At 41.1% G+C, this 27,794-nt stretch overlaps 3 protein-coding genes across 8 annotated transcripts; all 3 read right to left on the minus strand.

Moving 5' to 3' along the window:
• Positions 1-1,282: 1,282 nt before the first annotated feature.
• LOC113006638 (retinal cone rhodopsin-sensitive cGMP 3',5'-cyclic phosphodiesterase subunit gamma-like) lies at positions 1,283-3,075 on the minus strand. 2 transcript variants are annotated; one of them, XM_026142753.1, is made up of 4 exons: positions 2,994-3,075; positions 2,105-2,217; positions 1,988-2,025; positions 1,283-1,906 (listed from the first exon to the last, which is right to left on the minus strand). In XM_026142753.1, the coding sequence occupies exons 2-4, from the start codon at positions 2,215-2,217 to the stop codon at positions 1,830-1,832; spliced, it is 228 nt and encodes a 75-aa protein (XP_025998538.1). In that variant the 5' UTR covers positions 2,994-3,075; the 3' UTR covers positions 1,283-1,829. The 2 variants fall into 2 exon arrangements, with proteins under 2 accessions (XP_025998538.1, XP_025998616.1); XM_026142831.1 differs by lacking the exon at positions 2,994-3,075 and having other exon boundaries at positions 2,105-2,289.
• Positions 3,076-5,133: 2,058 nt separating this feature from the next.
• Positions 5,134-8,233, minus strand: rdh14a (retinol dehydrogenase 14a). Its single transcript, XM_026142640.1, has 2 exons — positions 7,826-8,233; positions 5,134-6,917 (listed from the first exon to the last, which is right to left on the minus strand). The coding sequence occupies exons 1-2, from the start codon at positions 8,066-8,068 to the stop codon at positions 6,300-6,302; spliced, it is 861 nt and encodes a 286-aa protein (XP_025998425.1). The 5' UTR covers positions 8,069-8,233; the 3' UTR covers positions 5,134-6,299.
• A 3,117-nt stretch (positions 8,234-11,350) lies between these two features.
• On the minus strand, positions 11,351-21,140 carry LOC113006753 (ras association domain-containing protein 8-like). 5 transcript variants are annotated; one of them, XM_026143093.1, is made up of 5 exons: positions 20,677-21,140; positions 14,602-14,730; positions 13,710-14,351; positions 13,361-13,617; positions 11,351-12,234 (listed from the first exon to the last, which is right to left on the minus strand). In XM_026143093.1, the coding sequence occupies exons 2-5, from the start codon at positions 14,702-14,704 to the stop codon at positions 12,082-12,084; spliced, it is 1,155 nt and encodes a 384-aa protein (XP_025998878.1). In that variant the 5' UTR covers positions 14,705-14,730; positions 20,677-21,140; the 3' UTR covers positions 11,351-12,081. The 5 variants fall into 5 exon arrangements, with proteins under 5 accessions (XP_025998878.1, XP_025998733.1, XP_025998811.1 ...); XM_026142948.1 differs by having other exon boundaries at positions 13,355-13,617; positions 20,677-21,139; XM_026143245.1 differs by having other exon boundaries at positions 12,141-12,229.
• Between the last annotated feature and the right edge of the window lie 6,654 nt (positions 21,141-27,794).

Genomic DNA, 27,794 nt, shown 5'->3' on the forward strand with positions numbered 1-27,794 from the left:
CAGGAGGTCATCTACTAATAACAATGATGATGGTTCGATCGCTGGCTGCTCCAGTCTGTATGCCACAGTATCCAGAGGTTGGTCGAGTATCCAAAAATTGTACTCAAGTAAGAGTAGCATTACATTAAAATATTAGTCTTCAAAAAAGTTACTCAAATAAGAGTAAAAAAGTACTTGGTGAAAAGACTAATCAAGTAGTGAGTAAAAGGTTATAATGTCCTCTGACAGTATCCTTGGGCAAGATACTGAACACCGACCGGCTGCTGATGTGTTTGTTGGAGTGTGAATGTCATTTAGAGGGCTTAGAAAAAAGTGTTTGCATGACTGTGTGTGAATGAGACATGTTGTATAGAGGACACTGAAGTAGAGCAGCATTATATAAGAATGAGTCCATTTACCATTTCTAGAAATAGTGTTGTTTGCTCCTCACTCCACCAACACAATAATGTGACAATAATGTCCTTTTGAGCACTCAAACAAAAGTTATTGTTCTCCTCTCATGGCTACATCTCAGCAAGACTTACTTCTTGAAGGGCTTTGACGCTACCATGTAGTCAAATGGACTAAAGATGGTGGAACATGATGAGGCTACCCTGAAATATTTATGAAAAGATGACCTCTTTTGTCATTTTTCTCACTTCTACACATTTATGTCAATTTATTATTTACAACCAATGCATGTTTAATACAAATAAACTGGACATGTCAACTCACAGGCCAGTGCCAAAATATTAGGCTTACCTGACAGGCACAGACCTCTCAGTTCAGTTTTGATTTCCCAGGGGAGTGCTTGTCTACACAGACTAAAAGCTTTTGAGTGTCTACGTTCTCTACTGACAAAATAAACATGCCTGAAAAAAACATATAAGAACATGTAATCATAACTGGATTATTACATATGCCAGTGTTCTTCTGGGACTGGCTAATATGTGCTTTAAAGCAGTTTGAGTGCTCCAGTAGAATAAAAAAGCACTGCGTAAAAACTAGTCCAATCCATTTATTATGAAGACATTTACATTAACTTTCAACATTCAGTTAAACCTTCAGCAAGCTGTGATTATTATTCTGCTGTCATAAATTCTGTTTATAAACATTTTTTACTTGCATGTATGAACAGCATAGATAGATAGATAGATAGATAGATAGATAGATAGATAGATAGATAGATAGATAGATAGATAGATAGATAGATAGATAGATAGATAGATAGATAGATAGATAGATAGATTCCTCTGAGGTCAAGGGAAAGCTTCTGGTCATAAAAACATAATATCAAAAAAAATGCCATAAATAGTTTTTAATTCTCAAACATTTTATGAAATACACTCAAATACCAGGTCTCCTCAGCACACTTGCAAATAGTTTTTGATGAGTGGCAGTTAGGCTGTTCAACAACTCAGGATGCTCGGGTTCGTTGCCATGGGCAACAGGTTTAGTGGCAAAATGTTTGCGACCCATGTGTAGCAGGGATTAGTTATCGGCTGTTATACACTTAAGCCTAACATGTCTTATTTCACAAATCTTAACATGGATTCAGTTGTTTTTCTTCACATTAATCTACACAAAGTCCTCAGCAAAGACAAATCTGTGGATTTATTAGCAGTAGGCTGTTAAATGTTAAATAGGGTCCTTTAAATTCAGTGCAAGTTTGCTTGATTTTGTTTTGATAGTTTACAGATCTAAGGTTCCACTGTTTCCTTTCTCCATTTACAGTAGAGTTACAGAGGCTCCATATGACCCTGAGACTGCCAAGCTCAGAGGATGCTCCTCATCCTCTCATTAGGAACCACAGAGATGTTCCAAACATTCACACATGTCTGCTGGTGGGTTTAGACGACGCCAAACTGAGCCAGGTCGCTCAGCTCCATGTCACCAAAGGCCTCCCAGGGACAGACCACTGCAGAGTCTGCAAGGTAAGAAAAATAAAAGCCAAGCATAAGATTTAAACATAAAACAGCTTCATAATAAACATAATAATCACACTCACCTCCAGGCTCCTCCATCCCTGGGACATCATTGTCAAAGCTATTGGAAAGGCAGATGGAAAGTATTCAAAGAAAGTACAAGAAACTGATGTATAAGTGTAAATAATTACTCAACTCACCCCTTCTGTCCAGGTTTGGGAGCTTTGCTCTTAAACTGCCGAGATCCCTTCTGCTTGAACTTAGGAGGAGCAGGCTTGGAGCCCTCCGCTGGCTCGGCTGCTGTTGCATTCATCTTTAAAAAGTTCAAACACGAAAATAGTTTTATCTCTTTTTTTACGACTTCTGTATGCTAATAGTCTCTATTCCAAAACTAAAGTCAAAGGTCAGCTATGACCCATGATCGTGAATCAGCATGCAGCACCCAGGGATCAAAACGTGCCATCAAGTAAAACCTGTTTCAATTTTCAAAGGTGAGACTGAGCACATTTAGCTCCTGATCAGGCCTCATCGCTCCCTCATACTTACGTAAATGGCACAATAAATACAGAGGATTGTTTTCCACCCTCACATCAGTCATTTATTTCACGAGGAACCTTCTGTACCTACTGGCAGTGACCAGCTTGGACGACAGAGCACTTTCCAGCCTAATGATATCTCCAAATCAAACACCATAGCAGGTCCCTCCACCGTTCAGTAAATCTGTGACTTGTATTATTCTTCAGTCACCGACACTGCTCCAGCCACAGCATGTCAGTATCAGCAATGCTGCTGCACTGCCTCTCAGATATTTATACAACGATGTGTAGAGTATAACTGGACTATCATTCACTGTTCTTTAAGTCGTTGCATGAAGTCTTGTTCTGAATTTTTAACACTTTCAAGAGTTATTTTACATCAACGTGAGGATTTATGAGTGTAATCTGAAGTTACATTTTAACACATCTAAAAGAATAAACGCACACTCTTCTACACACAGTTAAACCAGGAAAAGCTTTCAAGATGTTAAAAAGTACTTTCATAGAAAGGTTTTTGCTACAGTGCGTGCTCATGTTTGCTGCCAGCTCTTACCCTGTTTCAGAAGAAGAAGAAAGAAGTGCGGTCTCAGTCATGCAGCCACTCTCCTCACAGCATTTATATACTGGCTGTGGTCATAACAAAGCTGTAAATAGAGCTGCGATGGTTTTTTTGAAGGATAATCTCATAATCCTGAGCCGTGTGTACCTGTGCTGCAATGCCCACTGTCCATGCCAAAACCTTCTGTGGGTGTTCACTAAACAGGAAGCATTTCGGGTCATCATGAACTAAGGGCTCATCGGTTGTGTTTGTGGAAGGAGGACAAATCTGCACAGGATGCTGGATAAATAAACCCAAAGAACAACACATCTGTTTAAGGCATGGGGCCACAGGGCAAAACATTCACTCTTAATCAGTGTGCTGCTTATCATCATTAGACTGAAATGCTCAGAGAAAGCAAAAATGTAAGAATACACTGAGCTAACACCTGAAAACAAAATCGGGTTAGCCTCCATTCCCAGAGGGTCTGTGACGATCAATTATTCTGTTAATGAAGCGAGTCCGACTCTGTTCTGCAAACCTCATTGAAAACTGAAATCACACTAGGATGCATCATCATAACCCTAAATACTTGAACATTACGTAACACAAATGAGATATTTCAGAGCCGTTTAGCTCACTCGTTATTTTCAACCAAAAACCTCCAATTTCTTTTGTGTTGTTTGTTTTTTCAGAAGCCCATCGAGGGTCCTCAGGCAGCAGGGCCATGTGAGGACTGCAGGGACACTTGCAGCATATGGAGGGAGCTGGTAAGTGTTAAAGTGGATTACTCTTAATCCCCTGAACTAAATCCACATACTGTACACTTACACAACATGTTAACTAACCAGCAACAAATACTTCATGATCAAAAAGAAATTAATTTACAAATTCAGTCAAATCTGAAATCAGCCAGAAATGCGAACCAGATCAATCCGCTGGTTAAGAGCTGAACACTAAACAAATGTAGTTTGTGGTTTTTTAATAAATACAAATGGATGCTGTGGTCAAATAATTTGCATAATAATTGAATTGATGGAGATGACTCTCGTTGCTTTGATTGATTTGTTTTGTTGTGATTTGGTTCTTTATAAATAATTTGAATAGAATTTAAAAAATTATCCACAGCAACAAAGCATTATTTGTTTCCTTTCTTTACATAATCAGCTTAAAAACAGGCCGGAGAAATAACACAACGCTATGATCCATGTAATGAGGTCTAATTAGGAAGTGAAGTAAAATAGCTGCATTTACAAGCCTGACAGCAGGTTGTTACACCAAAAGTCTGAGTAATCATTATACATGTTGATGAAAGACAAAGAAAACTGTCACCAAGCAAGCTCTCAGCCATCAACTACATTCACCTCAGCAACAGGTAAATAAAGAGCAGGAGCTCCATTTTAATCCAGGAGGCTGAGAAAATAAACGTGTGTCAGTCAGTTTAAAGATCGTAGACAGAATAAAATGAATTTTTGAAGCTGGACTCTTACCTATTTTTACCTTTAGACTCATGATATGAAGGATCATACCTACACTGCCAAATGTATTCACTCATCTGCCTTCACACGGATATGAACCTGAGTGACATTGCTTTCACAGTCTGCAGGGTTTAATATGATGTCTTTATGGACGTTGCCTCGTGCACCGGTGTGCAGTCATGTCGGTACAGGAAGGGGCCATCCCCAAACTACTCCCACAAAGCTGGGAGCTGAAATTGTCCAAAATGTCTCAGTATGCAGAAGCATTAAGAGTTCCTTTCAGTAGAACCAAGGAACCGAGTCCTGAAAAACACCCGCACACCATAACCCCCCCTCCACCAACCTTTACACTCGGTCAGACTAGTACCGCTCTCCTGGAAACCTTCAAACTCCTCCAATGGACTGCCAGATAGAGACGTGTGATTCGTCACTCCAGAGAACACGCCTCCACTGCTCTACAGTCCAGTGGTGACATGCTTTGCACCACTGCATCCAACAATGAGTGAAATTCAGGTCAAATGGAAAATGAATTCATGAACTGAGCTGAGCTGAACTCTGAAACGATCATTCTACAACGGACCGTGGATGGAAACGTATAAAAGCTGTAAGGAGAGTCTGTGTTCAGGAGGATACGAGTGGCAGGCTTTCCTGCTGACAGCAGAAACTGGGACCATTTCTTGAGAGGTTTTGTGGATGTTTATTGACAAGAGTTACAAGGAAAACTTTTCAGAGATTTGTTTGAATAAAACCAAGGAGAATCTAGATCATTTTCATTTTGTACTGCATTTGTACACATGGACGACTCAATATTATTCAAGTTTGAGTCCATAAAACACTGACGTTGAAAAGGGCCACAATACAACACACTGTGCATGCTTGAGCCGATTTACACAAACACACAGGCCTCAGCTAAAGAAGCAGCTATAAATTATAGTGTAAGTATAACAAACTCTCTTATTTTGGACGACTGTCTGTGGTATAATTCCACTGCAACAAGTATTAGTGCATTCAGTTCAAAAAGACTTGTGCCTCAGTAGTCAGCACTGCCTCACAGCAAAAGCATCCTGGGTTTAAGCAGCAGGGCTCCTCTGTGTGTGGTTTAGATGTTCTCCTCGTGCTTTCTCAGGTTTCTCCTGCCATCAAAAACACGCTACAGCAGGGCCGACTGTCGCAAAACAGCCCAAGACTTTCACTTCCTAGTTAAATACAAAACTTACTGTAAAAATCCACTTCATGTGCCAGAGTATGATTTTCAAGAGGAAACAATATCGATTCACTTCAATTTTATGAGAGAAGACAACCGCATCACATTATGACAATGACTTTACATCCCTGAACAGGTTAATGACATTTTTACTGCACGTTTACTGCATGTGTTCCACATTCATTTACATCAGGAGCAAAACAACGAGGAGCGTAAATGAGAAATGTTGAGTTCATGGGAAGTTCCAAAGAATCCTGAACCCACAGTTTCACTTTCAGCTCTACATCAGCAAAACTGAGGGACGGTTCTGCCGCGGCCCTCATTACAAGCATTAACTAAAAATTTAACCGCTCCGAGACTGGGAGCAGGTTCCACAGACACGAACGCTCTGCTCCCGTTCTACTTTTGACATTTCTAAGAGACACAAGTAAAGCAGTCTGAGAGCAATGTGCTCTACTGGGAAAGTATGGTACCATGAGACTTGAACATATGACACTTAGGACAAACAAAAGTCTTAATTCTGGAAAACATGGCTTTGGATTTGCTCTGCCCTGTTTAACTTTGTGCTCTCTAGAAAGACTTTGGTTAATAAATGGTTATTAGATAATTGATTTTTAAGTCTCAAAATTCACGCTGATCTCATGTGATTATCCCCACCATGACTTCACTAATGTCCCACAATTTAGCAGCCAGTTCCTGATCCGTGGCTTTGTCCAAAAGAACCTGAGGCTGACAATCTGCAAAGCACTTTCCTTGCACATTGTCAACATCCGGGCTAGAAGCTACATAGACGGATGTCTGAGCTCCTTCTTCGGGGCTCCTAAACAAGCTTCGGGACAGCAGGTCAAAAAGCGGCCTAACAAACACAGCGATGTGAACGTGCCTCCCCAGATTAGTCCTCACTATGCCCGGAGTTACAGCATTCGCTGTCACTCCGCTGCCCTCCAGGCGACGGGCAAGCTCACAGGTGAACAAAAGGTTGGCTAGTTTGCTGCGACTGTAGGCAAAAGCTTTGTCATACGACTTCTCGCTGCTTAGGTCCTCGAAATTTATGTAACCGTGTTTATAGAGCTTGGAAGAGACCACCACTATGCGGCTAGGAGCTGATCGTTTCAGAAGGTCCAGCAACAAATGGGTGAGCAGGAAATGTCCCAGGTGGTTGACTCCAAACTGCATCTCAAAGCCATCCTCTGTCCTGGTGTAAGGACACTGGTAGATACCGGCATTGTTGATCAGCACATCTAGCCGAGGTTCCTCCTGTTTAACAGCAAAGAGGAGAACAGATTATTTCGTACACGGTTTACTTTTACTACTAGAAACACACTAGATATAAAACAGGTCTGTGGCGCATGTGCACACTGCAGCATAAATGAGCTTCCTCCAAAGAGTGGGTGAGCTCATTCAGGACCAGCTCAGACGACAGCCGCTACATACTTAGAAAACCAGTGACTTATTCCCACACTGCAGAGCTGCTCCCAATTTTAGGATGCCGCCACCTGCCAAATATTTTTCCACCAGGAAGAAATATAAATATTGTTAATTAACAAGCATTCAGTGGTATGTAAGCCAGTACTGTGGACTGTCCAGCCAGTCGGGTGACACACTGTATGGATATTCAGCAATGCTGAAGGTTTTCTCCATCTGAGTCTTTTCAGCGTGTCTCAGTTCAGTCCTTTGCATGTTTTGGACTCTTTCACTTCCACAGCTGGTCCACTGTGTTCCATAAGATTTCTTTAATTCAACTTCTGTTGTGTTTTGTGGGTTTTTGCTGTTGAGTTTTCTTGAGTTGCAGTGGGTTTGACCTCTCAGGGCCACGGGCTGGTAGCCTCTTTCTGTTCCAGCATGAGTCTGCACCAGCGCCCAAGGTCTATAAAGGCATGACTGGTGTGGATGAACGTGACTGGTCCACACAGAACCTTGATAAAGCCTAAAGAAAGCCTTTTCCAGAAGAGTGGAGGCTGTTTGAGCTGCAAAGGGTAGAGCAGCTCCATATTAACGTCTTGGGATTTTATATGGAAAGTCAGAAAGGCTCGTTTATGTGTTATGTGTACATGGCCCAACACTTTTGTCCATTTAGTACATGTCAAATAAAACGCGGGTGGCGTGTAATCCCAGGTTTGGGGCTCTGGCGATGACACAAGTAACAAAAACAACTATATCGCTACCTTGATTATGTCTTCACAGAATGCGCGTACAGATGTCAGTGAAGCGAGGTCCAGCTGTTTGACCACCAGCTGTGTACTTTCTGCACCGGTGCCTTGCTGGATGTCCCGAGCTGCCTCCTCAGCCTTGTCCAAGTCTCGGCAGGCCATTATTACACGACCCTGGAGCTTCACAATGCCGGCTGCTGTGGCCTTTCCTATCCCGCTGTTAGCACCGGTCACAATAACCGTCTTTCCCTTCATCATTCTGCGGATTTAAGTTGGTACAGGACTCCAGAGTTCAACTAACCAACCACTGCATCCCCCAAACCAGCAGAAGCCTCAAACTAACAACATGACGGCTTCTTTTGGGGGGATTTTTGCGGTTGGCAAACCAGCTAAAAGGTGCGTCAGCACCACCTACTGGACTGGAGTGTGGCGTGCGCCTACAGGAAGGAAAGAAAAACAAGCATTTAAATTCTTTCTTTATTAAACCTGTCGCGCTCACAGATATCATCAGTTGTTCATAATCCTGTGACATTAGCTTTCTAAGAAAGGCTACGAAAGTAAAAGGAGTCTTAAGCTAATTTATCTAGTAACAAGGAAGGTCGCCGGTTCAATCCCCAGCTCTGTCTGTCCTGGTCGTTGTGTCCTTGGACAAGACACTTCACCCCACCGCTTACTGGTGTTGGCCAGAGGGGCCGATGGTGCAATATGACTGCCTCGCTTCTCTCAGTCTGCCCCAGGGCAGCTGTGGCTGCAACTGTGGTTTGCCTCCACCAGTGTGTGAATGAATAGTGGAATTGTAAAGCGCTTTGAGTGTCTAGAAAACCGCTATATAAATACAATCCATTATTATTATTATTATTATTATTATTGTAAAGTTCCTATTAATGCCTTCTTTCCTGATCACAGGCCCAACACTACATGTTGGACAGCTGTTTGTTTGTGTGCTTTTTCTGAGATGAAAGATGTTATTTCTTGTATTTGTGCGTTCCATCACAAACATGTTTTTGAATATTGTATAGATCCCTTCTTGTGTCGTTGACATCCCTTCTTCTGCCACATTTGTTGGATCTGGCTGCTTATAATTCTTTGAACGTGAGCGTTGCAAACTTCCACCTTTGCTTAATGGTTTTTTGTTGTCTGCATTTTCTTTTTTATAAAATTGGTCTTATGGAGATCCCAAGTGCTCCCCTGTCTGTGTACTATTTGGCTGATGATTCCTATTGTTCTCCAAACAGAAAATCTAACCCCACTTGAACAGTATACCTCTTAAGCTTAGCTTGTGCTCTTTTGTAAGTAATAATTGTTTCTATTCAGCGGTGCTTTTACTATGTCTGCTCTTACCTTGCTACACTGCTCATTCCACCAAGCACTCCTTTGAACCCTGCCCCCCCTCCTTGTAATTGTTTTTTCTGCAGCCTGTATCCTTTTCAAGCTTTTTGTTAAAAACCTCCACACTTATATTCTCCCTAAGAAGTTCTTCACACCAAGTCTTGCTTAAACTGCTCCACCAAAATTCAATTCGTGCTCTGTGCAACATTTCTTCCTGAATTTCTATACCTACATTAATTTAACCTTAATATAAGGTAAGGGTCGTTATCAGTGTTGCAATATCTTATATTTCTAATGATGTCAATGTTACATTTTTTGTGCTTTCCAGTATTTTGTAAACTACTATATACTCAGCAAGAGCCATTCAGTTCATCACTGCCCATATTCTATCTAACTGACGGCCTGTTCAGGGTCTACCCCTGCAATCTTTAAGAAAGGGGATACTTTTTATTTATAGGCTCGGCTGAGCACAGTTGTGTAATAGCCTGTGGCAGTTCCTACAGTCTTTGATGATCCATTCCTGTATGAACACTAATTACAAATGCATGTGCTTTGCTTTCCGAGTGAGCGCAGCCTTGGCTGTTGGGGTTGAAGATCTGTTCATGGATGAGCCTTTGGGGCCCTCTGGTGGAGCAAAGGCAAACAGTGACACGAGATGATGAAGAAACACGTATTAATAACGTAATTAGAGTCATGTGATTGAATACAAACAGTAGTTATAATCAGTGGTATCTGTTTATGCTGAGTCTGAGTCTGCAGAGGGTCCCGGTGATGTGGAAGACATCATGCCTCGTCCCTGTACCAAAGACGCCTCGTCCCAGTGGCCCCCAGGATTACAGGCCCGTGGCACTGACCTCCCACATCATGAAGACCCTGGAAAGGCTCATCCTGGACCAGCTGCGACCCATAGTAAGACCACATCTGGATCCCCTTCAGTTCGCTTATCAGCCTCGTCTCGGAACAGAGGACGCCATCATCTACCTGCTCAATCGTGTCTACACCCATCTGGACCAGCCGGCGAGCACTGTGAGGGTCATGTTTTTTGACTTTTCCAGTGCTTTCAACACCATCAGGCCGACCCTCCTGGGTGATAAGTTAGCAGCGATGCAGGTGGATGCTTCTCTGGTGTCCTGGATTGTTGATTACCTGACAGGAAGACCACTATATGTACGTCTCCCACAGTGTGTGTCTGACAAGGTGATCAGCAACACAGGGGCACCACAGGGGACTGTCCTCTCCCCCTTCCTCCCCTAACCCTCTACACCACAGACTTCAGCCACTGCACGGAGACCTCCATCTTCAGAAGTTTTCTGATGACTCTGCGGTGGTTGGATGCATCAGCAGGGATGATGAGACAGAGTACCGGGCTGTGCTCGACTCCTTTGTCACGTGGTGTGAGCAGAATCATCTGCAGCTCAACGTGGCAAAGACCAAGGAACTGATCGTGGACTTCAGGAAGACCAGGAAACACTTGACCCCTGTTTCAATCCAGGGGGTCAGTGTTGACATTGTGGAGGACTATAAATACCTTGGAGTACACATTGACAATAAACTGGACTGGGCTAAAAACACCACAGCACTTTACAGGAAGGGCCAGAGTCGTCTCTATTTTTTGAGGCGACTGAGGTCCTTCAACATCTGCCAGAAAATGCTGAGGATTTTCTATGAGTCTGTGGTGGCCAGTGCGATCCTCTATGCTGTTGCATGCTGGGGGAGCAGGCTGAGGGTCGCAGATGCCAACAGACTTAATAAACTGATCCGTAAGGCCAGCAATGTTATGGGGATGGAGCTGGACTCCCTCAAGGTGGTGTCGGAGAGGCGGATGCTGTCCAAGATAAAGACAATGTTGGATAACACCTCCCACCCACTCCATGACATGTTGGTCAGTCACAGGAGCTCGTTCAGTGAGAGACTGAGATTACCGAAAAGCACCACTGAACGACACAGGAAATCATTCCTGCCTGTGGCCATCTCCCTGTACAACGCATCCACTTAACACACTGTTTGCTGCTACAACTACACATGTTTCTTTTCCAACTATTTATTTATGAGTGACTTATGTATGTATGTATGTATATATATGTATATATTGTACTATTCTTAGTTAGCGTATTGTCTGTCTTGTCTTAATGTTGGTTTAAAATGGAGCACTGTAACAAAAAATAATTTCCCCCAGGGATCAATAAAGTATTCTGATTCTGATTCTGATTCTGATCAGCTTTATTTCAGACACTGGCAGTCAGAAAGAAAGCTACTTATGTCTCCTTCCTTATACACAAGTAATCACGCCACATATTTGACTTGGCAGACTTTTACGCCTTTCTGACAGGACGCCCGAGGGACTTGTGTCTCCTCCACATATTTACACTGTGGAGCCACGAGTGTAAATATTGGCAGTTACACATACAGAGGCATACGAGTGACATTTTTGAGGTCATGTATTTCTTACAGTCTATGTCCTGCAGATGAAAGTGAAATACCAGGGTCAGATATCAGCTATATTGGTGGATGTATAAGGTGTTTTTCTACCACATTTTAGAGGAAATGTGGTACATTTGACTCCAGCAGTCATGTGACAGCTTAAGTGTTACATTTTTGATTAGAATGAGCTTTAATAAAAGTCAAATCTCAAAGACAGGAACAAAGGCCTGGCTGGAGAGATGTGATGATGTGTGACAAACTGACTGAAAATACACTCAGGGTGGGAACGAGTTGCAGATCGAAAGGAGTGAGATGAGGTACCAGGTGTGGAAGGAAATACTTTTAAAATAAAACAGGAAATAAATAACATATAAAAGTCCTAATAAAATCCAACATCGTGGCAATAAATTTACATTAAATATGGCACAAACATAAAATGGTATTGTAGACAAAAGATGTAATGTCTCGTCTTCTTCTTCATTTTGTTGCAGTCGCTGGAGTGAACAGCTCCCCCTCTGTTTCTACTCCCTAATGCCAGCGTTATTAAGGTAAACATCGTTGACTGGTAGGTTTGTCTGCTCCGTCTGTGAGGTCACACCGGTCTGCTGGATGAACTGCTGCAAGTTACATTGCCTCAGCTCTTTGTTCAGCTCCTCAATAATCTCCAGTCTGTCCTAGAAGACACAACAGGTATTATATTACCGGAGAACATTGTATCCACGAGCTGATATATCTTACTGTTCTTCAGGGCTGCATCGTTGCCTCCGCTACTAAAAATACAGCAGTGCATCTTTAGTCACACCTTTGCACCAAATGAGACACATTTCAAAAGAATGGAGTGATGACCTGTCCTCCTCCCTCCCTGGAAGGCATTGCAAATGCTCAGTACCATCCCAGAGCCAGAAGCATTATCCAAGACCTGTTTGACCTGCTGCCCTCAGCAGGCACTACAGTCGTCACCAGCTTCTTTCCTAAAACGCTGTTTGGAATCAACTCAAACATCCAAAATCCACATGGCTCTTAAGCAACTTTTACAGTCTGCAGTAACATCACTGGTTTAATAACTAAAACTTTCAGCTCAACAGTCAGTTTCTTAACATTATACTGATCAATTAAGACTTTTCCTTCATTTGAGTTAATTAAAGTCCTTAGTTTTTGTTATCAGTGGCTCCACAGAGTACTTCTTAATACATTCGACCAACATACAAACAAATTCCTGGGAGAGTTGTGTCAGAGAGGGAATGTGGTGTAAAAACACATGCCCACATTGAATTTGCAGATTAACCCTTTTGTTTTTTGGTTAACACCAACTACTTTGCAAATGTGTTAATTACTGCTTAAAAGTATTATTTCAGTGCTCTCATTTCCACTGTTTCAGTTTCTGTGTGTGTCTGATCTCACCTTGTTACCGGGTGTGGTGAGGATTATTGGAAAAGTGTGATCCTTTTCAGGCTATTATTCATGCATTCAGAAAAAAGCAGGAGGACGGAGGATTAATGCAAAGACCAACAAAAACCTGTCTGTCAGCTTTAGCCTGCACTTTCCCATTTACAGCGTCTTTTGCCAGTTGGGCGTGTCTGGAAAGTTTCAAGTGTGCAGTGGCCAATTTTTCTCATGTCAGCTATAATATTACGCAGCATTATGTATCATACTTTTCTTTCATTTCATCATCTCATATTAGCTCTATAATGGATCTAGCTCATATGAACCCTGATGTGCTGCTGAAACAAGTCTTACAGTAGTTTTTGTGAGATCAACCCTTCAGTTTAGGTAGAAATGATTGAAGAATTATACCTTTACCCTTTCCTCAGCCGTTTCCATCTCCTGCTGTAACTCAGCCAGTCTTACATCGAGTTCTTCTCCTAGCTGCAGGCGGTTGTGGAGCTCCTGCTTCAGGGACTTCAGGGACTCATCTTGCTGTGCTGTCAGAGAACTTTGCGTTTGGACTCTGACTTGCAGGTCCTCTTCTAGATGTGCAGAACGGGTTTGGAGTGTAGTGATTTCGTAACTTTGATCGTTTATGGATGAATGAATCTGATCCAGGCGCCTGTGCATACCTGTTGATAACAGTGTTAATGGTTTTTGTTTTAGAAATGCAATCTGGAATGCACCAAAAATGTTGGGAATGTAAACAGATATGAGCACATACCTTGTTCTCTTTCCATCTCTGCCTGTAATGCTTTCTCCCAGTCTTCCGTCTGCATCAGCTCTACCTCATTCTGTCTCACTCTCCACTGCAGTTCCTCCAGTTCTTCAGCAAAAGCCAGAGTTACTTCAGGAGATGACCACTTCTGCTCCCATAACTCAGTCTCTCTTTCCAGATCTTGAAGCTGAATCTCCAGATCCTGTAGTCTTCTCTGTTGCTGCAGAATATCCCTAAACACCTCGTCTTTGGGGTAAGAAGGATTTGTCTTCATGGAGTTCACAGGGTCTAGGAAAGATACCGGTGAGGCCCTCAGTTCTGGTGAGGATCTGGGAGATCGAGACCAGTCCTTCTTTGGTTTATTCCTTTTGGGAAGTGTTGAGGGACCCAGACTAAATGTCAGAGCCTTTTGTGGCTCTCTGCGTTTGAGGGGCTCTGGTTCTGAGGGTCTGGAAAGTGGAAGACGTCTCTCGTTGGCGGGGGTGTCTGGACCCTCGCTGAGGCTCGGGCCGGTCCTCCGCAGAACGAACTGGACCTCTGTGGCCAACTGTCCCAGCTGAGCCAGGTGCTGCAGTGGACAATCATCAGCAACCAAGTGTCTCTCATTCCCTCGTAACTTCAAAATGAGAATGTAACGACCTGTCTGACCTGAGCAGGGATACATAAAGGCTTAGTTTTTAACTGATCAACATATTGCTAATAACATGAAATGCACATATCAGCTGAATGTGGTGCAGAGTGTAATTTACATTTTTTAGTCCTCCTAAAATGTCTGTATGTAATGTTTGTAGTTTGGTGTTCACAACTGCAAACACCAAACTAACACCATTCTGATAACAAAGTAATTCGGTGAGCGTAAAATGAGAATTTTCATTGTTAGTCAGACTGAGAGACTTACCGATTGCTTGTGCGAGAGCTATGACGACATCCTGACAGGAAGTGTTTAGTGATAGGCCACTAACAACTCTGACCACACCCTCCACCCACACCTTCAGCTCCATTGTTCACACGCAACACCAACTTTTACCTACAGGGTGACACATAAACACATCTGTAAACTACACCAATAAACAGTCAATACATTATAAAAATAAACAGTTGCAGTTTGGCAGTAATGTCAGGCTTCCACAAAGATTAAATGTATAAGTCTGCTGTCAGAAATACATACGGTAGCTTTGACCTTTATTTGCTACATCTGCTCATAAGGCAAAGTTGCAAACACTGAGTTTGTGTTTTATTGTGCTTAGAGTCTAATAAGTACAAATATCAACAGAACAATTTTCTACATTGTGTTCTACATTCAAAACTGTTCATAAAGATACTTCCAGCAGAATGATTAATCCATCAGGTATGCTCCCATCCATCCACCTGCTTAACTGCCTATTCAAAATATTGCAATATTTTTCTATATTTTTATGTATAAATATATTTTTGCACTATATATTTGTTAAATTGCAGTTACACTAATCTAATTGTAGTTCTATTTATATTTTATAAGGAACACATGTAACCAATAAAAATAGCAAATCTGCCTTCTCCTATAATCTTTAGAGCACAAATTTATTTGTATGTATCTATTCATGTATACAACATGTTGTATGTGTTTGGTGCTTTGTTTTTGTACCTGCTGAAGGTCTGTTTGACTGAAATGTTGGGATTTAATAAAATAATTGTAGGCAAGATCTATTTTTCTCTCTGATGGACAATTAAAACACTACTTTTTGAAGTATATGAAATAACATACAAGTGGCTTACGACAGATTAATATTCATTGTTACATATTTATTTTCTTATGGTTTTATTTAAAGTTGTAAAATTACTTATTATTACCAGTACGTTTCACTATGAATAGTTGAACTTGATGGACTTTTCCTATTGCAAAACTTTGCTGCCAGTCTTACAAAACTGTTGGAAATGATACCAATTTTGTCCTGTTTGGAAGTTGTAGGTAGTCCCAAGTCACAAACAACAATTCTCAGAAAAATGATGTTGAATTTTATAAGCCAGCACTGGAGGTAACTAGAGGGGTCTGAGACTCTGAGGTGGAGTGCAGGAGTCTGTGGAGAGTGGGCAGGCAGGTTTGTGTCAGCGGGCTGCAGGAGGAGAAACAGGACGACTGTTCCTCCTGAAATCTTGGCTGGGAGCTGGAACCAATTTCACATGGACAAACTGATACCAGCGCTCGGGTTTTCTCACACACTCTGCAATTTTTTTGCAAGAACAATAACAACAACAAAGGCTTTGTAGAAGAGCAGCCAGAAGAAGAGTAGCCTGTTTAAAGGTATCTGACTTATATAGCAAATAATTCTCTGTATTTCCACTGACACTGAAAAGGCCAGTTTACACCCTAATGAGACATTCCTCTTATGCTCTAAGACAAATGTAGGAAATACAGACCATTAGAACACATGTTGCTTTCACTTCCTATCACCTGGTAAATGGATGTGTTCGTATATAGCACTTTTTCTACTCGACCTGAGTATCTTGCTCTAACCCATGCAGGAGCAACAACCAACCACCTTTCGATTAGCAGATGACCAGCTCTGTGCTCTAGCCACCCCCGAACCCACCTGAATATTAACATTTTAAATCATTCATTTAAAAATCCGTCATCAATAAGATCTACACAGACACTGTAAGCTTACCCAGATTCTTTCCTGAAAGCAACTCGTTTGAAATGTAATTGTTAAAAATGCACTCTTTCATGTTGATATTATACAAGTGGTGATCAACGCTGTCCCACTGCTGAGTGTATACACTGTATTTTCTCTAATCCTCTGTGGATCGGAGAAAAAAACATCAAACTTGTGCACTCAGCGCTTTCTGTTTGCTGTACAATCCTGGAGAACAATTCAAAGACATCATTAAAAGCCCAAAGTTACCATGACATTTATCTCCACGATGTGTGTATGTAAACTTACTCCCAGTTACAGTTGATGGAATTCTACTCAAACTGTTTGTTTTTATCTAATCAGATCAGGGAATCTTTTGCCTCGTAGCTTTTTGCGTCAGTCCTCCTCCATGCAGGTTGCTCAAAGACGTACTGTTCTGCAGAGGTGTGGACTCGAGTCACATGACTTGGACTCGAGTCAGACTCGAGTCATTAATTTTATGACTTTAGACTTGACTTGAAAAAATGTTGTAAGACTTGTGACTTGACTTGGACTTTTACACCAATGACTTGGGACTTGAATTGGACTTGAACCGGTTTACTTGAAAAGACTTGATATTTCACCCCAAATATAAAATTTAACATGCATATTATATAGAGATTGAAAATGTGACGTCATTCACGGGTAGAACCGCAAAGGATTCTGGGAACTCGTGGCAAGCGGTACTAGCGCACGCAGGCTTTCAATTAAAATCAGTTATACAGCGATAAAAAGAAACACAAAAATGTCAAGAAGCCGTTGTATTATTAACTGCAATAGCCGGTCGCATGACAGCCACGGGAAGCCGACGGGTAAAGAGATCGGTTGTTATCGGATTACGTCGTTGAAGAGAAATTGTTCGAGCCATGTTTCCGAAGTAACAAAGACGCGACGGATGGTCTGGATTGCAGCCATTCAAAGATCAAATATAACGTCCCAGAACACTCCAGCTCACAGGTTAGTCTGCTCCAAGCATTTACACGAAGGTCAGTCTGCTGTTGTAGTTAATGCGTCATTTTTCTTAACATAATTGGTGATATAGGTTACAAGCAAGTCTGGCGCTGAACAGAAATTGTCGCGCTATGCTCCTTTATTTATTGTGCATAAATAGTGAATTGTCCTGACACAATATTGCGTTTCGCTTCTGTTATTATGGTACATTGACAAAAACATATACTTTTATTCACAGGATAAAACAGGTTTTTTGTATCACTAATTGCCCAGTACGATTACAGCATACAGTATTATTGTCACTGCTACATTTCTGTGATGCTACCAGAAATTATTTCCACTACTAATTAATTACCATTGAACTCAAAGGTCCTATTAATAAACGGTTAACGAATGTGTATTTATGAAGACGATTTGTGAGACTGGTAAACTTATGATACGTACGATGGTCTTTACTTTCTACACGGTGCATTTCAAGGTCCTGTACCCATCCGTCGGTAAACTGTACCTGGGCTTGTTGCAGTGTCCTGAAGTTACTAAACTTCATGAGTGTATGCACTCACTCCAAGAACCGTATGATTATAAATATGCATATAAATATGCTAAGATGAGATAGCTGACTTCATCTAACTAGCAAATGTTGTCCAGGCTACGTTGGTGATACAGTTTTTTTTAATGTGTATGATATTTTTGTCATGCGATTTTAAAGCTGGTCCTACAACCGCATCCAAGAATAACATGCAGCTTATCTCAGAACTGTCGGTGAAAATTATTCTTGGAGCTAGGTTTAATTGAGCTGCATTTTAAAGAGGTGCAATTTCACAATTTGTGTATATTTTCTAAGTTCACTATTTTGTCATGTGTTGAGAAAAACACAGATTTTAAAATTACATGGTCTAATATTTACATTTAGCATAACTGCAACATTATTTTTTCGTTTGTTTTTTTTAAAGACTCGAAAGGACTTGAAATTCAAAGTTTCAGACTTGTGACTTGACTCGGACTTTTACACCAGTGACTTGAGACTCGACTCTGACTTGCCTGACATTACTTGAGACTTGACTTGAGACTTGAGGATAAAGACTTGAGACTTACTTGAGACTTGCAAAACAATGACTTGGTCCCACCTCTGCTGTTCTGTAACCTTTCTTTCACCTCTCCATCCTACTTGCTTGGTTATCCAGTTGGTCTAGGCGGCCAATGTTTTTAAGACTGCCTGTTCCAGACTTGTTTACCACACTGCTCTGCAAACACTCAGAGCTCAGTCTTTGATCTGATGCACAATGTAAATTCTGGGACCTTGTATAAACAGGTGCAATGGTTTTTTAATTATGTATAGAAAAAACCATCTAAATTATGACTGGTCATCTGTCTCTGTGCGTTAGCCCAGCAGTGGACTGGAGATCTATCCAGGCAAACTACCAAATGATTAATATTCCTGCTCCTATGTCTGTGAAGGTTCTCAGTCATCCAGGTCTAAGAAGTCTAAGAAGCTTAGAAAGAAAAACGTCTGGACTTTTTTGAAGACGTTTCACCTCTCATCCGAGAAGCTTCTTCAGGTCTAAGAGCAACTGGTGAGGAGTCCCAGATTTTAAGCCCTATTGGGGTGTCCCCAAGGGGGAAATGGACCCCCTATTGAACCTCTACCCAATCACACGAGCCAAGATATGAAAAAAAAAACGGGTGTAGGTCACAATCAGCAAAGGTTTTGGGACTCTCCACCAATTGTTCTTAGAACTGAAGAAGCTTCTTGGATGAGAGGTGAAACGTCTTCAAGGAAACTTAAAGAAGTCCTTAGACATTCCTGGTCCGAGTAAAAAGATGTACTGGGTGGTTTTCGGGTGGTTTGTCAAAGTAGTGTGTTGCTGTACCTCAACAGAAGCTGTTGTTTGACTGATGTGGGAATATCTAGTTTCCATCAGTTCTTGACGAACTGCATATTACTGTAACATTACATGCCATTAGTGTCAGTTCAGCCAGGAAATCCATAAAAAGTTAATGTCAGTAAAGCCTTTTGTGTTGGGATTGTAATGAGACCGAAAAATCTTCAGGGGGTTTCTGGAGTGACAACAAATATTTTTGGTGAAAATGGGCTGATTTAGGATTGTTAATCCATCATCATCACCGATATTCTGTCACAGGTCAGTTAATTAGACAAAGACCAGCCTTGCAGCCAACAGTGGTGCTTCCCGGCACATTCAGTGAACATTAGAGGGTTTTTCCTGGCTAAGATTCCTGTAACGTTGCAAATATACATGACTGGTGATTGATACAAAATTGAGTTCCTTACTTAAGACAAGTGTGATAAACTGAAGTGTAATCCATACTAGAGCCAGAGGGAGAGTTTTTTTAAACGACTCTATTCTTGTCATATTTTAGGGGAACCCTCAGAGTGAGCAGTTTAACATATGTGCATACTTACATTTCAAACAGGTGTTTGAAGTGTGGGGAGGTTTGTGTTTGTGTCATGTGTTTGCTGGGAAAGACGCGCGGCCTCACTGAGCAGGAATGAAGCAGAACATGTTGACATTCCTGAAAGAGTCAGACTCCTCCCACACATACTCCAGTCTCTGTTTACTAAATTCCACTGCCCAGCATCAGTTTCAGTGTCACCATCATTAAGAAAACAGTAGGTGCTATCACGCCCTTAAAAATACCATGAAACTGATTTTCTTTATGTGGAAAATGCTGATTTTCACTTTTATAAGACCTGTTGGGTCTTGATGGGTCACAAATAAATTTTTGCCTAAAGTATCAGCCTCTGTGTTACCTTTTTACCTTTTTTTGTAATGATTGACATTAAATTTTAGTCCACATCCGAAGATTTTGTTCTTGATATAGGATTATTTTGGGGGTCTTTTCAAGCTATTTTGCTTAAGTTAACCAAATCACAGCTTTGTCTTTGATTTGATAAACATGACAGGACATTTTATGCAAAACAATTTCTAATCCACGGATACAGTTAAATAAAGGAAAAACATTTAGTAGCTGAGTGAGGTGATGATTTCAGAGCCTGTTGGCACTCTCCTCGAGTCTGTAATCCTGCTGAAATGATGGAACATCGTCCTTTCACAGATATTACCCCATTAGCTGTTTTGATGGTGGTGCTGGACAGCACTGTCTAACTATAAATCTCCCACAGGTGTTCAATTTGGGTCGAGAGCTACACACTATAAAGGACATGCCAAATGATTCCCAGCAGTTTTCTCCTCATCAAACCGCTCAGTGAGCTTTTCTGTTAGTTTGTCTCTCATCTGTGTTTCACTTCATTGTTAGTCATTTCTGTATGGGTAATCTAAAACACTTTATGTGTAATGCTTTTTAATAATTCAAAACTGAGAGATAAGCAGAGACAAATGTTGTACACTTACCTTCTATTTCAGTTTCTCTCTGTTTCACTGAAGGTCCCGCGGCTGTCAGTCTGTTTTGTGGTCGGCCTGCTGAGCAGCTGAACGGCTGTGACTCAAACACACCTACGGACTCAGCTGAGGAGGAGGAGGAGGAGAAAGAGGAGTGCAGCTGTGGAATGCAGCTCTTCTGGGTGTGCTGCGTGTAATGTGATGTCACTGTGAAAGTACTCGGAAGAAGTAAAGTGCATTTACTGTAGCGGATTTTTTTGTGCCACAATCATCCTGCAGGAAATCACCGGCTTTTGTTCTGAGCTTGTTATCTTTTTCTTTTCAGTCCTTCGTGAAAATGCCTCAAACCACCACTACAAGTTCCCACCAGACAGGTCCACCTGTGCTTACTCATTATTCACTTTTTCCCTAAATTCTACAGCCTGCATCTGCCTGATTTTAACAAAGTCATGTTAAACCCACAGCTTTGAGTTGCACTGGTGTGATCCTCTGTTGCAGAGAAAAAGTTTCAGTGCTTTTACTCCAGCCTGTGGCTCCAAGCAGTGATGTCACTGTGATGCTGAAACTGGGCTCCTCCCACTAAATAGGAGATAAAAACAGAGAGGAGTGGCTCCTCCCACCAACTTGTTCTTTCTGCACATTTCCAACATTCCACTTCGAGGTATTAGTCTCTCCTTTTCTCCTTTTGTCCTTTGCTCTGTTTCCTACTCTGTGTTTCAGTGTGTTTCAAGTTTTATTGTCATGTACAGATAAACAGTGTAGCCACGTTTATCCATAATGCATTTTCTCGTGCTCCTCAGCCTTACATGAGCATATAGAGAGTGCAGTTATATTACGAAGAAAATAACAGAATTTAGCAGTTGTAATAATAATGATAATAATAACAATGAAAATGAGAAAAGGAGAGAAAAAAGTAATAAATATTAGAGAATTTAAGACCAGTTGGTATTTACAAGTTTGGACAGGAGTATTTACAGGTTGAAATGGTTTTGTATGCGTCCTTTCAATGCAGCTGGTTACAGCACCAAACCAACAGCAAACATCAGCATCAGGATGAAGATAAATGAAGCTGAAGTCGTGCTTCCATGTAACGTTTCTTTTACTGAAGTTATTATTTTGTGTGGCTCTACTGTATACCATTTATACACTGACTTTGTGAATTAGGTCTAAAGATCTCATTCAGTTAGACTGGAAATGTTGACAATGGGAGGAAACCAAGTAAAAGTCTTTCAATCTCTCATCAGGACAAACACAAACTGGTTTGTAGTCAGGTCCCATTGAAGACTGTGCTCAAACACAGAGGCCAGTTATTCATGTGAATTAACATCTTGACATCTCCCTCGACTGGTAGAAAGATGAACTGGAAATATTCCTTTTTATGGATGGACAGAGCTGCTCTTCAGCAGTGAAGCAGCACTGTACCACAAACATGTTCAGTGGCTCATTTTACTCAAGGTCCGGTTAATCCACAGTTGCAGAAAAAAACAGGACAATGAAATCTTGCTAATGTTGTGTGAAATTGATGAACCATTTATTTATTTCCCCAAATTAAATTTTTTGTGCCTCGAGATCTCTTGGCCAATCCCATTTTTGATGTTTGTGTTACTGCGAAATGCCTTAGTAACCTGCCAAGTCCAGAACTCATCAAACACCAGTATCATAGAATATCAATGATACTTGATCTTCTATGATACTGGTGCATGATACTGTATCATACACCAGTATCATTCATCTGCCTTTTCATAATTCTACACCTATGAGTTCCTTAAATCCATAACCCTCCCCCATTTTTCTTATGATCAATTCAATATCTTTGAAAAACTTCATCTCAAGACGAATGATTTTGTCAGTTTGAAATTACGTGGACCGGATGGTTTCCCTGCTGAGCTCTGCAAACATTTCTAATAACTTTTTCCCTTCTATTTATAAGAACGACTTCAGAATGTAGCTCCACTCAGCTGATTACTAGACACCGTCTCCTATAAATGCAGACATTAAAATTCCAAGTAAGGGCTCAGCATCCAGATTAGATAAAGTGATTAAATTTGCCCTCGCATTCACCCTGACCAGACAGGTTTTATTAAAGGCTGACTATCTATCAGTGCTTGCAAACCCAACACTTTAATGCAGCTGTCCCACATTAGTAAATCACTGTAACGTTATCATGTAGAAAAAGCATTCAACAGGGTTCACTGGAAATGTCTTTTTGCAACACTGCAAACATTTGGGGAATCATTTATTAGCTGAATCAGGGCTCTTTGTATTTCCTCAGTGACCACCGTCACCATCAGTTAGTTGATAACATTCATACAATCTCATTCTTCACAGTGGGACCTTTTTCACTAGCAGCAGCAGCAGGAGTGAGATAAGATGGAAATATCAAACGTGTTCAAACAATCATTACACAACGCATATTTGTTTTATGACTCCATTTAGAAAAACATGATTTTGCAGCCCTAGTTTCTCTCACGAGGTTAATATTAAATATATCAGGATGAACATTTCCTACAAGCTTACAATCTCACTCCATCATGCCGAATAGTACAAGATGATTTCAGTCACTGCTCCAACCTTCCTGCATCCACAGTAGAAAAACCTCAATCTCAAGCAGGTGTCCTGGTGCTGGGTTTGGTGAGCTAGTGTTTGTGTTTTTGATTTAATATTCTTTGATTATTGTTATTTGTGGTTCTTGGTTCTCTGGTTCTTGATCTTAGTGTTTATCTTAGCCTGTGTTTAGTCTCAGCCCCGTGTTACTCGGTGTTCCTCGTTTCACGTCGAGTCACCCTTGTCTCTATGTTCATCTCCTCTGCCTCCCCAGTCAGTCATATCCCTGTGTCTCATGGTTCCTGTTTTACTTTGACAGTCTCGTGTTCAGTGATTTCAGTTTTGTTTCCTCCCCGTCTCATTTTGTCAGATTAGTCCCAGCTGTGTTTCCTTCTTGTTTCTCCCTCGTTATTTCTTTGTGTATTTAAGCCCTGTGTTTTCCTCTGGTCGTTGTCGCGTTGTCCCATATGTTGTGTATTCTTTGGTTTCATTCGCGGTCACCAGTTCCTAGCTTCTAGATTCCAGGTTCCTGGTTTTCAGTTTTAGGCTACATTGTCACTGCAGGGAACGCCAGTGTATTTATGGAACGGACCCAAAAGCCGACACGGGAGAACAAAACTAAGGTTTAACACTAGGCGAGCTTTTATTGTGGCTGAATATCATAAAAAACTAAGATCAAATATGAAAAGTGTGACAAAAACATGAACAAGAACCTGGACTGGAGCATGCAAAACAATGAGGGGAAACATGAGCATGAACCTGACGAGACTCGACATGACGACAAAAGACGACCTGACAGAGGACTTAATTCCACAGGAGGGCATTGAGGGTAAGCACCCGGGGAGACACAGCTGACACCAATGAACATGACACCATAAGGAGAAGTAAAACTAAACACACGCAACATGGAAACACCAGAGTCTTCAAAGTAAAACAGGAAACGTGGAGAGACGCAGACATGACGCACATGACGGGCTGGACAGGAAACATGACACATAACAAGGAGAGATGAAACAAAAACACAAGAACTTACTATCACAAACGTAACGTAATAAACTTAAAACGGTCACAGACCCAGCCCCTGCTTTCTTATTTCTGGTGTTTGAGTTGCGTCACAGCATGATAAAGCTGCCTCCTTCGGTTTACCCTTTTGTTTCGAGTCGTGCGTTTGGGTGCTCATCCTGCCTGCCACAGCGTTCTACATGACACGATTAAAAGCTCCAAACTATTCATTCTGTTTCTTGCTCAGCTGCTCTCAATCTAATTTTACCTGCTAGTTTATCAGATATTCTCAATATTTCAAAATCATATCAATAGCTGGGATTCTGACAGCTTGAATAAAGACACTTCCAACCACCAGCTCCGGTTTCACCATCCCATTGTTCCATTCTGGAACAAGCCAAACCTTATAATCAATAAGAGCACATTCAGTTTGACAAAATGGAAAGACAAAGGAATTACTGTCGACTTCATCTATTAAGATAATACTTTCATGAACTTTCAGCAGTTTTTTTAAAAGAGTATTTCTTTTTGTTTTATTGGAGGACAGACAGGAAAGTGGGCTGAGAGCGAGGGCACAGCAGAAGGCCACAAGTCAGACTGGCTCAAACAAACTTAAAACATTAAATTTGATTATCTAATGACAAGAGAGAAATTTACACGTTTATTCTATGAGACTAATACTACATGAATGTGTCTGTCTGTATTTGTTCAGATTTATAATAATGTGTGTTAATATGGACAAACAAATATTTAATAATTGCATACGTGACCATAGAACACCCTGGTTAAGAAAGCCCGTCAGCGTCTCTTCTTCCTCAGAAGACTTAGAGACTTCCATCTGCCACTGAAGGTGCTCAAGAACTTCTACTCCTGCACCATCGAGAGCGTCCTGACGGCAAACATCTGCACCTGGTTTGGGAACAGCACCAAGCAGGACAGACGAGATCTGCAAAGGGTGGTGCGCTCGGCAGAACGCATCATTCAATCAGAGCTCCCTGACCTGCTGTCCATCTACACCAAGCGGTGCAAGTCCAAAGCTAGGAAGATTATGATGGACCTCTCCCATCCCAACAATGGACTCTTCTCACTGTTGAGGTCTGGGAAGCGCTTCCGCTCCCTTAAGGCCAAAACAGAGAGAATGAGGAGGAGCTTCTTCCCCCAGGCTATTCGGGGCCTGAACCAGGTGTAGGACTGGACTCTCCCACACACGTCACTATAAGACTGGACTCACACACATCACCACATGCACCACCACACATTTCCTATAATTTATAATCTTTATAATCTCTTTCTGCTATTTGTACATTTTTTACTGTAAATTTCTAAGTTAATTTGTAAAATTTGTAGTAACCTGTAAATTGTAAATACTGTAAAACTTTTTTCTGTCATTTAATGGTCGGGCATTGTACAGCTACAAGCATTTCACCTCATGTCATACTGTGTATGGTTGTGTGTGTGTGACAAATAAAATTTGGATTTGGATTTGGATTTAGAAACACTGGGTATATTGTTAGATCATTACTATCATTACTTAATATTAGAATATTATTAAAATATTATTAAAACACAAATTCTAAAACAGTAAGAATCAGAATTTCTTTGTAACTCAGTGATGTTAACAATTACATTATATTTACTACTGTTGTTACTGATATGAAATAAAGCTTTACAGCAGTAAATCATATTAACACCTTCTACAGCGCTGCAGCGCCTGCTTTGTGTTTGATTTTTTCTTTAAAAAAACATTTTTATGCATCTATGTTTGCCCTTGCTTATGTCCCATTGAGGGCACTGGGCTTTTTAGACAGAAACCAGTTAAAGTAGTCCCAACAGGTGTTCAGCACGGCCAGGCCAGCAGGTTACTGACTTCCAGTAACAACACAAACAGTACTAGTCATTAAGAAGGTGAAGGTGGGTCACTTCTTACTTGGTTAGATTGCCACAATAAATTGTGCTGTGAATTTAAGCTGTTCTGAAGGAGATTATGTTCAGCAAGCGTGAAGTCACTGACCAAACAAGTCTCCAGAATATCACCATTCCTGGAAGACTCCTCAGATCTCCGTGTCCTGATAGCAGGAGGGTCGGAAGTCTTTGTGTTGAATGATTAGATGTTTTTTTTTTAATCTTCAAACTATTGTACAACCTTTTCTATAAGCATTAAATAATAAATACATCAAAATCAGTATTTGTGGCTTTATTTCAGTTACCCACAGACTAAGTCATTTAAACTGGTTTTGTTTTCATTCTTTACTTGTTCTCAGACCATCAAACATCATTGGACCTACAGCTGAAAGAATAAAAACTGTCTTATGATGGCATTCGTGATTATAATTGATCAGATCCCATCTGAACTCTGAAACCTGAAACATTTAGTACTGCGTCCAGCGCTTGTGCGTGCCATGGTGGAGGCAGGATACTCTGAGTGGGTGTGTGGTCAGGAGTTTGATCCAGCAACTTTACCCCGAACCACTATTGTGCAGACTCTGCCTAAAATGCAGGATAGCATCTCCCACAAACAGGAAATTATGGTTCACGTGGGTTGAAGGGACTACAGGTCATACATGTACAGTCACTGTGTTTAACACAGTAGCTGACGTTGGCAAAGTGACAAGATTAAAGCAAACACACTGAGTAATGTGGATCATGAACAACAGCTTTGTGTAACAACTGAAAATAAATACAGAACTGCTAAACTTAAACTGTCACTCTTTTAATGTTTATTGTATCGGGAAAGACCAAAAAAACAAAGAAAAAATGGTCATTAAATCACTTAATACCAACAGGGTGATTGTAAGCAATGCAAGACAGAGTTAGTTTTTCATATGCTGGCCTTCAACATTAAAAATGAAGCACAGTATTTTCCTGTGATGGATCAAAATCATCAAATTTAACTGACTTTTTATGGTGTGATGCTGATGTTGACATGACAGTTGTTGTTCCTAGAGTATTTCAAAGTAGAATGGGAGGCAGAGCCTTCAGTTTTCAGGCCCCTCTTCTGTGGAACCAGCTTCCAGTTTGGATTCAGGAGACAGACACTATCTCTACTTTCAAGATTAGGCTTCAAACTTTCCTTTTTGCTAAAGCATATAGTTAGGGCTGGACCAGGTGACCCTGAATCCTCCCTTAGTTATGCTGCAATAGACGTAGGTTGCCGGGGATTCCCATGATGCATTGAGTTTTTCCTTTCCAGTCACCTTTCTCACTCACTATGTATTAACAGACCTCTCTGCATTGAATCATACTTGTTATTAACCTCTGTCTCTCTTCCACAGCATGTCTTTATCCTGTCTTCCTTCTCTCACCCCAACCAATCGCAGCAGATGGCCCCGCCCCTCCCATAGCCTGGTTCTGCCGGAGGTTTCTTCCTGTTAAAAGGGAGTTTTTCCTTCCCACTGTCGCCAAAGTGCTGCTCATAGGGGGTCATATGATTGTTGGGTTTTTCTCTGTATCTATGAAGCGCCTTGAGGCAACTTTTGTTGTGATTTGGTGCTATATAAATAAAATTGAACTGAATTGAATTGAAATAACTGCAGTGATGTAACAGTTTAATTCACAATTCACACAGGAATAAAGGAACATATACT

This window comes from Astatotilapia calliptera, chromosome 1 (genome assembly GCF_900246225.1).
Source record: "Astatotilapia calliptera chromosome 1, fAstCal1.2, whole genome shotgun sequence".
NCBI classification, from domain to species: domain Eukaryota; kingdom Metazoa; phylum Chordata; class Actinopteri; order Cichliformes; family Cichlidae; genus Astatotilapia; species Astatotilapia calliptera.